Source organism: Phaenicophaeus curvirostris, chromosome 21, assembly GCF_032191515.1.
Source record: "Phaenicophaeus curvirostris isolate KB17595 chromosome 21, BPBGC_Pcur_1.0, whole genome shotgun sequence".
NCBI classification, from domain to species: Eukaryota; Metazoa; Chordata; class Aves; order Cuculiformes; family Cuculidae; genus Phaenicophaeus; species Phaenicophaeus curvirostris.
Genome location: NC_091412.1, coordinates 5672410 through 5688300, shown reverse-complemented (window position 1 = coordinate 5688300; position 15891 = coordinate 5672410). Strand labels below are relative to the sequence as shown.

The following is a 15891-nucleotide window of genomic DNA, read 5'->3' as shown; positions in this document are numbered from 1 at the left end:
GCCTGTGCAAGGTCATGAATCAAAACCACTCACAGCAGTAAAAATCTTTGCCTCTGTGCTAAAGGGCCGAGGGCTGCAAGCGCTGGCTGGTGTGGCAGCTGCGATGCCCACCCTGCCTGCACAGTGCTGGCACTTGGACTCCCTGCTGCTGCTCAGGAAGGTGGTCCCCTGGCTGAAGCTCTTGTGTACGCTACTGCACGTCCCACTGGGCTGCGAGATTGCCTTAAAGTAGGTAAAACCCCATGGAATTCTTAAATATGGAGCAACACGAAGGTGCCAGCTCCAAGTCTCGACACACATTACTCCTGAAGAGCAGAATACAGGAAGAATACAGCCTGCTGCAAACCCACCCAACCTGCGCAGCACTAACATCACTGCAGAACGTCTGCAGAATGACATCAGTCTTCTTTCAGAGACATTTTCCCCTCCAAGATCTCGGCCTTCTGAGAAAGGGAGCAAAGTAAAAGTTATTTTAACACTGCAGAAAAATGCACACCCGCCCTCAGGAAGCCAGTTCCTGTTCTCCTAAAATATAAATACAGCAAAAGATTGAGAGTCTGCCCAACAGATGGCACTCAACCCGCACCTACCTTGTACAGGGCAGCAGGTCACCTGCCATCCTCCTTCCTCTTTCTGCCAGCCATCAAAGGTCTTATTTTCCCTAAATGGTGTCTCAAATTGACCTGAGCAGCCTCTCAGTTCAGATCAAGATGGATCTCAGCAACACAAGACCACAGTCCTCACCCAACACCTCCACAACCAGGCTGTGGACTCTTTTTTCCTACAGCCTCACTGGCTGCCCCTGAGTGAAAAGCACGACACCAAAAGGGTTTCATGAAAACAATAAGACCTCCACAGTGAAACAGGCATTCTAAACTAAACTTGATACAGTATTTTAACTCATAATGATGTAAAAGATGAGCAAGACAGATAAAAGAAGAACAAATTAGGAAAAAATTAACCCATTTTTTCTGGTTTGCTTATTCAATGTATGTGTTAGCATCCTGTGCAGGAGGAGCTTCATTGTTCCACCAGGTCAGCCTGCTTCCCACAGCCAGCATGTGTCCTCCCAAAGGGGCAGGGAAGACAAAAAAGAAGCCACAGCTGCACGGAGAGAAATGTTCGGATAACACAAGATTTGGCAGGGCAAACCCAAAGCACAGGCAGATCAGAGTCACTATTTATTTTTCATAAATAACAACTGAGACTGGGAGCCTTGTAAAACTTGAACTTGTATCTCCACATCATGCAAAGCACATGTCACATCAGAGTAACAACAACCGGAGATGAAGTTGATACCACTCCGGCACAACAACCGGAGATGAAGTTGATACCACCTCCCTGCTGCTCTATGACAGTCAGCTTCAAAATCCCCCTCAATTATTATTTTGCAGTTGACAATGTCCAGCAAGGTTGGTGCTGACAGCTACAACACCCAAGCTCTCTACAGCAGGGTTTGAACCCCGTGGCTCTTCAGCACATGCAACGATTGTTGTTGCTTTGCAACTATTTGTTTGTAATCTTAATCAGTTGGTAACCGCTGTAATTTTAAAGATCAACATGCACCTTTGCGACTGCTATGAAGAACAGGAATCCAAACTACCCTTGCAACATCTGTCATGGGGCCCCTGACACCGTCAGACAGAGAAAACCACAGAACAAACCAACAGTGAGGATGTCAGTGGGGTCTTTTTGTTCATTTTGGGGGTTGCCTTGTTTTAAAGGTGGGTGACTTCTTCAATATTACATCTAAAATAAAGCCTGTACAAGCAAGCTGTAATTATCACTGCTTTCATCACATCACGTGTGCTCTCTTCTCTCCCGTGCCTGCTCCCCAATGTCAGACAACAGCCAGTGTGAGCAGCAGCACCCAAACAGCTCCCACACAACCATCATTTCGAAACCCTGTGCTGTGCTCCACTTCCAGGTTGCTTTGGTTTCTACACCTTTGAGTGCTTCTTTAAACTACTACTTAAAAGACAGCAGTACGATAGACGTAGATTCTTTAACAATTAAAAACAGGTAAAAGTTTAGAATTCTGTTTACCCTTTCCATATTCTTGTGTATGAGTCAGGAGGGAGACACTTCAAAAACACCATCCCTTTTGGCAAAGGTTAAGAAACAGCTTCCACTCACTCAGTGAGGCTCAGACACTGGGCACTTTTAAACACTCTACTGAATGACACGTTTTGAGGCCACTTCTGCAAATAAGACCCCACTGACTCCTTTCTGGTTGAAGCCTCATTTCAGGCAGATGACGCTGCCGCCGGGGAGGGGTGGCAGAAGATTTGGTTTCAGAAAACAGCTCCCTGGGAGCCCACATTGGTTTTGGTGGATACACCAGCTTGAGTACCAAGCTCTGATTCAAGATGGGAATCCCACATTTCGTCTACTTAAAGACCATGCAAGTCATCCAATGGGAAAATGACGTCAGTGCTACCACATGCTAAGCACAGTCCAAGCTACATGCTGGAAGCTATTAAAACAGGCCTGACAGTGGAATGCCTGGCTGGCTGGCTCAGATTGGCATGCTGAGTGCCAAGGGACTGGTAGCTCTCTGAGCTTCTCTGGTTGAGCACCCATCTTCCACATCGATGTAGATCAATGTTGTGCCTCTGAAGCTAAAATCAACCCTTCAATGATGCCATCAAGGACAGGAACCAGATCCTGTACTTGCAGCACATGAACAGCTCTCACTGAGTCCAGTGGAAGATCAGCTCTACATTCTAATTCTTACCTGTTTCACAGTTTTAAACAGGTTCCAACTTGCTTTGCTTTACTAAACACGATTTTTTAAAGATCTTACTTCTCATGTCTTTCAGAAATCTACAGATGACACCACGTTGCATGACTACAGCCTGTTGTTGCTGGAAGCCTTAACTACTGGCAACAAAATTCCAGCTAATTAGATAAGATAGAATCAATTGATCAGGTCAGGTAAACAACACGAAGCAGCACCACTTGGCATGTGAGAGCCGTTCACATGAAGGAGGCACTGAAAGTATCAATGGACCCAGTTTTTACAAGGCAAGTTTCACAGAAGACAACTATATCCTCCTAGTAGCTGCCACAGAATAAAGTAACAGCAGTTATGGCTACACTTTTCAAGGTGGGGAACTTAATTGGATTCAGCAGTTTGGCTTATGCATTTCAATCAATAATCCAGCCACTGCAATGCCTGAATGTAAATAAGCTCTGTGCTTTATACAAGACTAAATGCTCACTCAGATGCATGGGGTGTCTGTCTGTGGCACAGCATCTCCTGACACCAGGAACCAGCATGTTTGCAGGGTCCCCCTCTACCAACACCTAAACCCCAACTTCAGCATTAAGATGAGACTTCAAAAATCCACTAGTCTTGTGCTCCTCCACACAAGACAGGGATGAATTATTGTGTTCAGGCACTGACAAAATGACCAATAAATAAAACTAAACTAAAAGAAAAAGGGATGCTGTGGTTATTAACAGGAAAATTTAAAAGATGTGAAAACAGTATCTGCTCTGTTCGCATGCCCACAATTAAAAAGGTCAGCATAAAGGCTTATTTATGTGCATTATTGAGGCATCCTTGGATGGTACTTTGTATACATTCTGACCTTAAGGGAGTCAATTCCATCATTTATTGTTGGCATAGATGGAAAACTGCACCACTTTTAGGTGCACAGCATGTTGCTCCAGGCACTCGAAACACCAAAAGAGGCCAAGTGAGGATAAACAATACAAACATCTCCAATAAACAATTAGCATTACTGATGAACACAGGTAAATGGGTTCACAATGGATTTCTGCTCCTGGCAGGAGGTCAGGAGTCAGCTCTGTAATTTACTGTTTGTCTCACATGGCATCCTGTGTTCTCAGCACAGCCAGGGGACTTGAGAATGTGCCGCAGGGGCAGGAGAGGTGGCAGAGAACGCAGTCTGCAACAGCAGCAACAAAGGGGAACTGACACAAGGGAAGTCAAAGTAACCAAGATGCCAATGGTGAAAAACTGAACCAGACTCCTTCATGGAGTTACAGTGACTGATGTTGACACATCCTCTGCTGCAGGATTCTGGGGTTTTGTTTATGAAGGGACAGAGCCCATTCTCCCACCTAGGAGAATTGCTTCTCCCTTAACGCCTAACTCAAACCTGTGGCCATGGTTTGAGTTTCCTGAACTCCTATTTTTCTTTCCAACTGATCCAAGACCTATGAACTTTTTGCCTTGTTTTAAATTCAGCCTCAAGCAGTTACATTTGACAAAGGAAAGTCCCATCGGCCCCAGCAGCAGTGACCGAGCAGCAGGTCAGCTGAGGCCAGAGCACGGCGTGTGAAGGCAGTTCAGCTGAGGAAGCTGCATTTGTAATCAGATGAGGAAACCGGGCACAGTTCCCTCAAACCGAACAATGCAGTAATTTACTTGGGTATCTAAAGAGATGTCAATTACCGTGAGCCCAGTACATCACGAGTTTTTTTTAGAATGAGCATTTTTTTTTTTAGCTCCTGAGAAAGGCATCAGAGCAGGGAAGCTGTAAGGTGCTGCCGGCATTCCCTGCAAGGAGCCGAGATGGAGCTGAGCGCAGCTCCTGCTCCAGCCTTGGAAGGTGAAGATTTCCACCACATAGATGGAGACTATTTTACTTTGGTAAAATACTTCCCCCCAGCTAGCTGGTCTACAGTTCAAGGACAGCAAGAGGCTGCAGCCTGTTCACACAGGCAGTCTTGCAACTTTTAAATGGCTCTGCCACTCATTTACATGTTTCCCTAAGTGCAAATAGCCAGGAAAAGCAAAAGACTGGTTTGCAATAAGAATGCCTCTAGGTGATTCCTGGGAAGATGACAGGCAGAGAGGCAGGTTTTCAGATGGTGTCAGTCGGTGGCTTTGTTCCAATATCCTGGGATGCAGGGTACACCACCAACCCTCGCTCCTGGGACGGAGAGAAATTCTACCCTTTCTGAAGCAATACGTGACCTATAACGAGACTAATTTGTCCTAAGTTCATCATAGCTACTTTCTACCTCTAACACTACAAGCAGCAAGGAGGACTGGCAAATGGCTTCCATGAATTTGTAAGCAAGTTTGATCTCTTCAATAGAGCAAATGCTCCTCTGAAGGCCCAACATCCTTCAACACAGAACACCGCTCCGCGCTTCTACAAGTGCCTCAGCAGCACACACAGTAGTCTGGATAGCGCTGGTGCCCTGCTTTGCAAACTTCAAAGGTTTTACTCTTTGCCTCTTGCAGGCCCTGGGAAGCTCAGCTTTGTCTGGTATTTTGTAAGCACGTTATTATTTAGTCAGCATTTAATTCTGATTTTTGTGGGGAAACCAGCAAATGAGGAGGCCTGCCAGCAGCACCATCGGAAACCTGCCTGGCTGTGGCTGTGCTGCTCATGAGCTGTCTCATCTTGGCTGTCCTGATGTCACCTGGTGAGCAAACTGCCTGGACCTTGTCCTACACTAAATATGCAACAGAAAATAACCCCTGAAACTGGAAAGTGTTCAGGCACCACAGTGAGAGGCGCAGTTTGAACACACAGAAGAGAAAACAGTTTTGCTTAAGGGCTTCAATTAGCTTCCAACTAAGATGATTACAACATTTCCTAGGGGGCAAGGAATCCTTCAAAGAGAATCAAATCAAAACACCCAGCTGCATGATATCCTGACTACCAACCGTGCCCGACGTCTTCTGCGCACGGTTCCGCTCCCTCGCCACCCCAGCAGCACCTTCTCCAGCACCAGGGAAGCACAATACAATTCCCTTCGGCAGTGTGGCTCTCCTGGAAGAGGACAGGCTTCTCCGGTGAGCGGATAGGCTTGTCCTGCCTGCTCCCTGCTTTCGTGGCAGGTGCTGGCCTGCCCCAGCCAAGAGACAGGGCTCTGCTCCCTCAAAACAAACAGCATTTTTGTTTCCTACTACATTTTTTTCCACATCACTTCATGCATCTTGGGAACTATCCAGAGACCTCTAGAATTTTTACTCATGTTCTTTAGTGAAGAAAGCAAAGAATGAAGGGTGAGGTACCCTACGTAACAAGTGTGCTGCGTCACAGGCTCTGCGCTCAGGACTAGAGCCCACTCCGGTGCCATGACCTGCAGGGACAACTGCCTCAGCCAAGAGCCACAGCCCAACAGCCTACACCGCCTAAACTGAATCACCATTTAAAAGGATTACTAACTTCCAGCTGCGTTCAGCCTAACTTCCTTTGTGCAACAGTGTGTTTAATTGCAGAGATTCTAATTTACTGTTGCAGAGCTCAAGCCCAACTCCAAGAATAAATTAAAATGACAGCTCCATGGGAAGTTCGGAATTTAACTTTCTGACTTATCTGATTTGATGCAGATACAACTATTTAAATCCAGCCAAGGAAACAAACAGCCTGTTTCTAAGAAGTTCCAGCTGGAATGGGGAAAAAAAAAAAGACTTTGCAGGAAGAGCGGCTGCAACCATTAGTGCACTGTCATACTCCTTGCAGGCACAGATCATCAGTGAAGCAGAGCTGCAGGGCTGGCACGCTGCGCTCCTCCTCTCCAAGACTGTGTTTGGGTTTCTGGCAGGTTTTTTTCCCCGTTTAGTGAAAAACTACTTTGGTACATTGAGAATAAGAAGTTTTACTTTTAAATCTCCTTTGTACAAATCCTCTGTTCTCTTTTTGAGGATGAGAGGTAAGCACCAAGCCTGTGAAATGCACCAAGTCTGGTGTGAGACTCCCTGCCAAGGCAGCAACTTTTCTTTTGTTTTCTTCTTGTAAAGACTTACTCTGTGCTCTTGTCTGCAGATAAGACTGGGATTCATCCCACCCTCCCTGAGCTGGGAAGAGGTGCCCCAGCCCACAATCCCACCCACGCTCTGTGTAACCTCTGGGAAGAGGCGAGCATCATCCACAGTGGCTAACCCCAACCCCTCACCAATGCACATTCTTGGTGTTGAGATAGATCAAAGCTAAATTCAAACTGAATTAAAAGAATAAAAAAATACTCATTTTTAATTTTGAACTCTGAAAATTCAAATCAGCTTTCTAATAATCTAGTTTTTTCAGACGAATAAACAGAGCGCTCAAACGTTTAGTGCAGCTGCATCCCGTGATTCACGCACAGACCCACGGCAAGCCTGCTGCCAAGGAAAACACTCAGCTTTTGGGATACTCCCTGCCGCTTGTGAACGCGAGTGAGCCGCCACCGGAGAGGCTCTGGCTGCAGTAGGAGAGGAGAAGGTGAGGCACCACAAGCTGCAAATACAGCGCCAGGGAGAGGGTTACACAAGCAGCATGGCCATGCCACGCTCCCCATCCGTGGGGCCAGTGCTGGGTGCGGCGCGGCCACCTCGGGAGGGCAGTCCTGCCACGCCAGGACTGGTGCTTGCCATGTGCTCTCTGCACACATGGAGGTGGATGCTGGCACACGCGCTCCCGGCCAGAGTCTACGGTAGGCAGCTGGGACAAGTCCGAGGTCACTGTGACCTTTGCTGCGGGCTGGCTGACCTCATCCCAGCCCAGCACTGCCCCACTTGACAGCCCCGTCCCAGTGCTCCAGCCACCCCCGGGTCACCTCGAGTGACGCCCCAGGCAAGGGAGCTGACGCTGTACCTGAAGCGGTGACAGTCCCCAACACCAGTATGGGAATATTGCACCATTAACAGTCAGAACTCCTGCATTTTCACTTCACTGAATGGTTAGAACACTGCAATTACACCACCAAAGGCCCCTTCAGCCCCAGATGGTGGGCACACAGAAGAGCACAGGCACACCAGAGTAGTCAAGTCGACGGACCAAATCCCAGCCATTCCAATTCCCAGAATGAATCCACACTGGGAAAAGCAATTCAAAGGTGGCAATGAAATGGACCCTTAGCGGCAGAAACTTAAAGGAAACAAAACTCAGTTCTGAATCTGTTAATACCTTCTGGACCATCATAGAAGTAGTTTACACTTCCTAAGACAATGAGACAGGAGTTTAATTCCTAGCGATTTACAGAGATGTTGGTACACATGCCAGAAAGTAGCACAAAACCACACTGCATCTAAGCCTCAAAGCATTTCACAAGAAATCCAGAGAAGAGGGAGAAGAAGCATCACCTATCCTCACTGACATCCTCAAAGAGAATTTTAACCCATCTTCCAAAAGCACAGAATGAAAATGCTGCCAGTGAGAGCCAAGTCCGCTCTTGAATAGATCTGCACTTGCATCAAAATTCATAGCACATCAGCTAACACACGCCAGAAACAGCTCCGTTCATAACATCATGACTTCAAAATCAACTCCTGAACGCAAGAGCAGGCAACCAGGTCGCTCCATCTCCCTTACTGCTAATGAAGCTCATTTCTATGAATGCCAGCCCACCAGAAATCAAAGGAAAGGCTCAGATCTTTCCCAGTCCCCATCACGCTGCAACACAACCACAACTCCAAACCTGACCTTCTTGAGCAACACAGATTGTTTCCCGTCCTTCAGTGGCTGAGTACCAGAATTTGGCTGTGCAAAGGAAGTTGCTGGTGACAACTAAGGAGAAGGTACAGTTGATGTAATCAGTCAATGTCCAGTACTTCCGAATACAGGAATAAAATGACATTTGAGAGAGACTGAGGAAAACGGGAATAAAGCAAAGAAAAAACATGGTGCTTTACTGTGGAAAACCCATTCTGAACAGTCCTCAGCGCCCTTTATTCCATCCCAAATGTATGGAGTCTATTGGCTTTCTTCTTTTGCACCATAAATTTAGCAATTCTTCCATTTTCCATCTGAACTTTTATCGCATTACACGCTATTGATTTCACAGTCACAAAGGACATCTCCAAGAACTCCTTTTGTGCTACCATGATCCGCTCTTACAAATATTAAATATGGAAAACATGCTGGAAAAGAACAAATCAATGCAAAAATGGACAAAACTGCTGACAGTGTCAAATACGAGATAAATAACAAGCAAACACTTAATCCACCCAACCTGCAAACACCACAACTGCATTCTATCTTTACTTTCTCCCAGGCTCATTCTTGGTGCCCTATCCACCTAGAGCTTCACCCTGCAACCCCAAATTGTGGTCTTTCCCTGCCTCTACGCAAATGACCTGTACCAACATTTCCACCTCAACAAAACTTTGAGACGTTCAAAACCTTCATGGAAGTCTGTCTGTTTTGGTTGAGCAAACAGAAAACCTCCCTGTAACATACAGATTAAAATTCATCTTAGTCCATAAAGGAGCAGGTTAAGTTTATGCAGCCTGGGTATCCCTCTTTCAGATCATTCGAATTACCTGTTTGTTAAGGTGCAAGTCACATTTAGTCCCTCACCACCATGGTATGGGTGACTTGGGGTTAACTAAGAACTTGTAGTGTAAGGAGACCGCATGAAACAAGTGTTTCTAGAAGATCCAAGTGTCCTACTCATGGCAGGGGGGTTGGAACTGGACAATCTTTACTATTCCTTCCAACCCAAAACATTCTACAATTCTGGAAATTTGGAGTTTATAACTGACTATGCTTGCATAGAGAGAGAAGGAGGAACAGGAGGCTTTCTTTCCTCTTTTTTCCTCTGTGCCACAGGAAGCAGACAGATAATTTCATTTAAGCAGACAGCACTCATCTCTGGTTTCAGTAGACGAAGTGCTATACAATAAAAGCTGACAGGCACCCGAACGCTGGACGTACCTGGATGTATCGCAAGGCACTCCTTAGGACACTGAGGTTTGAGGTCTTCTTGTCATCTACATTGGGGATGTTGCGTTTTAATGTCTCAAAGCACTCTTTCAAATGTGCACGTCTAAAGAAAACACAGGTGGCTTGTCAGCTTGAGGGAGCACGCACCAGAAATCAATTTAGCAGAGGGCTAGAGCTTAACTGGGGCCTTAATCCAGCAAAGCACTCACACGTGCATAGCAGTCACCCAGGCTACCCGCATGCTTGCAGCCGAACCAGCTCCACCCAGCAGAGAGACCATGGGGTTGTGTGCCCGGACTCCAGGCTTTGTTAGGAAACGGCTGTGCAATCTTGAATGGAATCTCTCATCCCCCTGTGCTGTTGTTTCCACTTTTACAGTATTTCTGATTTAACTTTTATAGTTAGACTTTTGGATCAGGAACTGGTCTTTATTTTGTACTCACCCCACACACCAGCCCCTGACCTCAACACGTTTATTACTTTCAGTTTAAAGAGATGTTACACCGTTATGCACGTGGGGATTTACTTTGCAGGATCTAGGCTTTGCAGGGTTATTGTAATGCAATTACACCGTTAAGTAAAACATATTGAGAAGCAAAAGATAAAGAATTGAACTATAAACAAGCAAAGCAACACTGCAAGATTCATTAAAAGTCACTAAGAATTTTGTTCAGGTTATTTGTTAAAAAACCAAACAAACGTAAAACCACAAAAGCCAAACAAATACTGACAGACTATAGGCCAGGGAAAAAAAATAAAAAGAGAAATGGAATTACAATAAAAACCCCAAACCCCTTGCTTTCTACGCACCTGTTCTTCTCCAATTTATTATGTACTTCCCTGGTCCCAACCCTGTAACCCAAACAGAACAAAAATAAACTCAGTGTCAGGTATAAAACTACTGCCATTCAACCTGTACTTTCAGCAGTGTGTGTTGTGAGGATATACAGGTAAATATTAAAAAGCAATAGAGATGTTCAGATATCACTGATTAAATATTAGCTGCATATGTATTTCTACCTATACTGTATCACGATAAAATCTGTATTTCACATGCATATTAGACAAGATAAGCATTACGCATGTACTGCACACAAGATACAAACAGGTATAATGTGTGTGTATATACAGAAACAGCTCCTACCAACAGCAGGGAAAGACACAAAGCAGGAATTCCATGTATTTATACAGTAGTAGATAGCCCAGATTCCGACCCACTTCTGATCTACGCCTACTCTCCGGTGGGGTAAACTTCTGCCACTTCAAATTAAAGTGAACAGGACTTGGCAGATGCACTTCAAACCGCTTTAGGCTTTTACTGTGCCTGAAATAACACAGTTGAGCATAAATACAGAATGGAGTAATCCAGGAACCAGAGTGAGCTACTGGGTTTTGTGGTTCTGGTCTGTCCCCACCATCAGAATCACAGGAACACTTTTAGGAAAAGCCAAACAAACTCACAGTATCTTAGTTTTTTCAGCTACAGTGGTGATAAAGTGCATTAGACACATAGTGATTTCAAATATCTTCATACATTATGATAAGTAATTATTTGCCTTGGGCTGAAAATACACTGACGTGAGCATTTCAGGAGGTACCTTGGTATTCCGTAAATATTCAGGTATTTAAAAACAAATATCTGCCAGCCTTTTCGCAGAAAACATTTACAAGCTGAAGAAGACATCGTCTCTGTGCTTACATCTAAAGGAGTGATTCTGGGGAGCCAAGGAGCATGCACTTTGGGGTAACACATCAAAATGCATTTCAGGAAACCTCTGCCGCTTGCTCAGCATCAGACAGGTGTTTTTTGGGTATGCCAAGAGCTCTTGAAACCCAGTGTACTAAAAAAGCTCTGACAACAGCACAGCAGTGATGCCACACTTTGCAGTGGGACAATGGCCCTCCCAGCCTCCCAGGAGCAAAGCTTGGTGGGACAGCACAAAAGCGGTTTTGCTGGAGCAGCCACAGCCACCCAATGCCTGCTGCCCAGACAGCAGCTCTCCCCACAGCCCTCGCTGTGAACCTCGGGGCCATGGAAATGCCCCTACACTCCTCTGAACCCCACAGACACATCAGTGACAGGTTCGCTTGATTAAAGCACAAATACACGTATCGTTTGTGCAGCTGAGCATTTTCCAGACAAGCCCTGGAGATCACAATCTATCTTAAAGGAATTACATTGGCATGTTAGAGAGGCCATTATCTTTCTGAATTCTTATCTACATTACTTCCGCTATTTCCCTCCATACATTTTGGGATCTCTACAACCCAAAAGACACTATGAATCCTTTTTTTGTTCTCTACATCTCACATCTATTCCTGCTCCCATGGAATGATACTAACAGTACTGTTCCTTGCATGGAAGCTGCCCACCAGGAAGGCCAGCACCAATTCACAGGTTCGGGCTCCTGTTACCGCTGGGTTACAGTGGTTCTGCATCACAGCTCAAAGCAAACGCTGTATGAATCAGAGGACCTGGGGAAAAGGAAGTGAACTGCCATGTCCTGACCTTCTGAGACATTTAAAATACCAGGTTCCACAGATGAGGGAGCAAAAAGTAAGATCAGATTTTGACCTGGCTAAACCATTTCTCCCGAGTGGGTCATCATGCCGGCAAGGATTGCATTTTGTCTACCTCCTCTGCTGGCATTTGTCAAGCTGGCTGGACTGGAGGAACCAGCAGGGCCTCCAACTCTGCTGGGTCTGTCTCAGCATGGCAGCCTGAGCCACACTGGAGCAGGACAAGGCTGCACAGCCAGAGGAGGCCTCCAGCTGGTGTTCCATCAGGCAGCATCTCCTCTGAACCCCTGTCAAGACCCCTCCTGCCCTGGAACCAGGGGTACATTTGCTTTATTGTGAAGTGGTGGGACAGAGTGTGTGATGTTTTTCTCAGCCTCCGCAGGATTAGCACCTCATTTTAAGCACCACTGCGAAGAGTCAGCTGCCAGCAGTAGACAGTGGAGAGAACAGTCAGAGGTCTAGACAACATGGCCTAGGGAGGAAGGACTGAACAGATCTAGGTCATTTATCCTGCAGGAAGGAAAACTGAGCGGCCAAGGGCAACACGTAAAGGCTTGCTGCAAAGAAGGGAATGATTTGTTCTCCCAGTCTACAAGAAATAATACTAGACTACATATTAGGATACTGTGGTCTGGAAATGACCGCCTAAGGAGAAGAGAGTTTCCACAGCCACAGTCTTAAAGAACAAGTCAGACAAACACTAACCTGGAGCAACATTTGAGTCACAAGTCCTGTCCGAGGGTGAGGACAGATTAAAGAGCCTTCAGTCCCTTCCAGCTTTAGTTCTGAACAAGCAGGAGGCCCTTAGCACTTACAGCACTAAGAAACTGAAACAGTGAAGGTGATCTCTCTGTCCTGGGAAATAAAACCTCCCAGATCACTTCCCAGTTTTCAGAAAAGTTCCTGCAAGCAGCATTGTTGCACGATTTCCCTGACCAGTATAAGCAGAGATCTTTTGCCAAACATAACACCAGATGCCACCAGAGATCAGACAGGCAGTGCTAGGACTTGCTTCCTATTACAGTTCTGTCTTGGAAAAAAATTCTTGTACAGAATCCTAATGTGTGTAGTCGGGGGTGGGGGGGTGCTGAATAAAACCCATCAAGCTAAGAAACCTTGCTATCAAATAAAACAGATATCCAAACATCCACGGATCTTGGCATTTCTGATCTGACAACTCTTTGTAAAAGCAGGAGCTGCTCCAGGTCGATGCAGCTTTCGGTATCACTTTTGTCTGGTCCCTCTCAGAAGAGACTCCACACACAAGTTGCACTCACCCTCCAGGTCTCTTCTTCTGCTCATTTGGTTTTGCATCTTCCGCTGGCGCCAGCTTCAGAGCCCCGAGCTGTGGAGGTGCTCCCGGGTGCTGCAGGGGCTGGTGAGGCTGGGGCTGGATGGGCTGCTGGACCACATGGTGCTGGGAGATGGCCAGGACCGGCGCCGCGTAATGCTGCAGCTTTGGGCTGCCCGATGGCGGTGTCGCAGCTTTCCCGTCTGGCAGAAGCGGGCCCGGTGGCCTCTGGATGACTGGCGCGACTGAAGATGCTTCCTTAGTGACACTGGGAGTGCTTATGAGGGGCTGGTGGCGTTGCACAAGCGGTGGGGACAAGGTAGTCTGGGCTGCTTGCTGGGGAGGGCTGGTGACAACAGGGATGGGAATGACTGAAATGGGGGCTGCCAGGGGCGGGGGCGGTGGGGGCGCTGGGGCTGGAGGGGAGATGGGCACCAGCAGTTCACTCCGAGGTTCCTCCAGGGGAATGGCACTGTTCGCCCGCGGTGCACTGGCCTTGCCAGCGGATTTCTGCTCCTGCTCCCTTTCCAGGCGGAGCTTCTCATGCTTCTCATTCTCCTCTGAAAGGGAAACACAGACAGCGATTAATGGAGCTTCCCTGACCTTCCCCATCCGCAGGCCTGTAAACAGGCTGGCAAAGAACTGCCTGCTGAGAGGGAAGGGGAGACCGTCAGGGGGTGACACAGCCTGGCCCACAGCACATCCCGAGCCCAAGGCAGGACCTGTGCCCCTAGAGATCCTTCCCACATCCCAGCCATGCCGCACCTTCCACACATTGTCCTTTCACTCCAGCATGGACTATTTCAACATAAAATACATGCTGCCCCCACATTCAGCCCTTGAGATCCAGCTGCTGAGGCGACTCCTGACTCCGCTGCCGTTTGCAGCAACAGTGATGTCTCTGGGGACACCACGATCACAGCACCAGATGAAAAGGAACACACCAGCCGACCAACCTCCTTCTGCTTCATCCCAGCACCATGGGGAGAGAAACAGCCTGACCCAGCCACTGCCCATTCCCAAGGTCCAAAACCATAAATTGCAAAGCCTTTCTGCCAAGGGAGAAGATTATTGAGCTGAACAAGATTAATGGACCCTTGAGAGCAGTAGCAATAGTGGCTGGAAGCTTGTGCCCGCTCCTCAGAGGGATCTGGAGGAAGCGTTGGATTAGTCTGCAGGGATGGACTCAGCACTCCAAGCGATGCCGACTTCTACAACACCTTCTCCAAGCCCTCCCTGCCTGTGTCTGTATGTAAACACATCACTGTGCCCTACTGTACAGCAGAAGAAATCAATCCGCAACAGAACACTTCCAGTTCTTCCTTTTCTGTTTTTAAACTGGCACAGAACTATTGAGCAGTTTACAAGGAGCCTGCCCTGACCCTGCAACAGTGCGCAGGCCAACACCACCATTCACTTCCAGTGAGGAAAAGATGAGCCTGGAGAAAAGCCTCAACTACAGCATCCCATGAAAAAATTGCGCATTTCAAGACTGCCTCCTAAACTAGAGCCTGTGTGTGGGAGACAGAGAATCCCTGTGAGCCTGGCATCCGTCCACTACTGCCAGCACTGACCCAGGACACGCAACAGCCGAGAGACAAACGGCAACCACAGGACTGCAGCTGGCCATCACCCACCAGCCATGCAGGGCAGGGCAGGCTCCTTAGGTTAAAACACCTCGTATTTTATACTACCCATTGTAAACCTGAGCTCAATGGACATTACACTGATACAAACCCGTCAGGGCACTTCTCTGCTGCTGTGGATTTTATTCAAGCTCTTAAACTTGGCTTTGATGTGCATACGTTCCCATGTTTTCAGAACACCAGACAAAGTAAATGAAACCCGTGTGGCCCGACTAGCAAAATAAACCTCATTAAATGTGATCCAGGTCTCTGGCTTTAACAGTGTGAACGTGGCACAGTGAAATTTATTTATACAAGTCCTGTGGCGCCAGTGGCCCCGGCATCTTGACGTCTCACAGCCTTAATCAAATATCTCCAAACCTGTTGTCCATGAAGCTCAGCAGATCCCATTGCTTAATGCCTCCAAAGAACTGCAACAAGAAATGCTGCACCAATAGCATGCTTGGAGCTAGGACTTCTTCCCAATAGCATAGAAATATCCGGACAACAAACCCTTACTTCAACAAGCAAGGGATCAGATAAACGAGGCACATGTTCCAGTACCTGTGTTGGACTACAGAGCAGCCAGGATCGGGTAGTTCAGAGGAAGCTCTAAGAAACATCCCAAAAGAACCTGTGCACAGGAGAAGCATGGGCTTAGCTGGAACACTGAAAATCTGATAGAAATGCACATATACTGCAACCTGGAATTACCAGGTTACACTCAACCCTCTGATTATCTTTGGGTAGCAGCTATATTAAATACAAGTGAACTAGTGGAAAAGACTCCCTATGAGGTGACCTCTCCAGCCACAGAGCT

The 15891-nt window shown here is 47.0% G+C and overlaps 1 protein-coding gene across 1 annotated transcript in view; it reads right to left on the bottom strand.

Annotated features, from left to right (window-relative positions):
* MNT (MAX network transcriptional repressor) overlaps positions 1 to 15891 on the bottom strand; it is a 44101-nt gene that overhangs the window by 14225 nt on the left and 13985 nt on the right. The window contains exons 2-4 of the mRNA XM_069874231.1: positions 13433 to 14006; positions 10446 to 10487; positions 9627 to 9738 (exon numbers count right to left, since the gene is read on the bottom strand). Of these exons, the coding sequence (XP_069730332.1) occupies positions 9627 to 9738; positions 10446 to 10487; positions 13433 to 14006 (728 nt within the window). The remainder of the gene's footprint in view (positions 1 to 9626; positions 9739 to 10445; positions 10488 to 13432; positions 14007 to 15891) is intronic.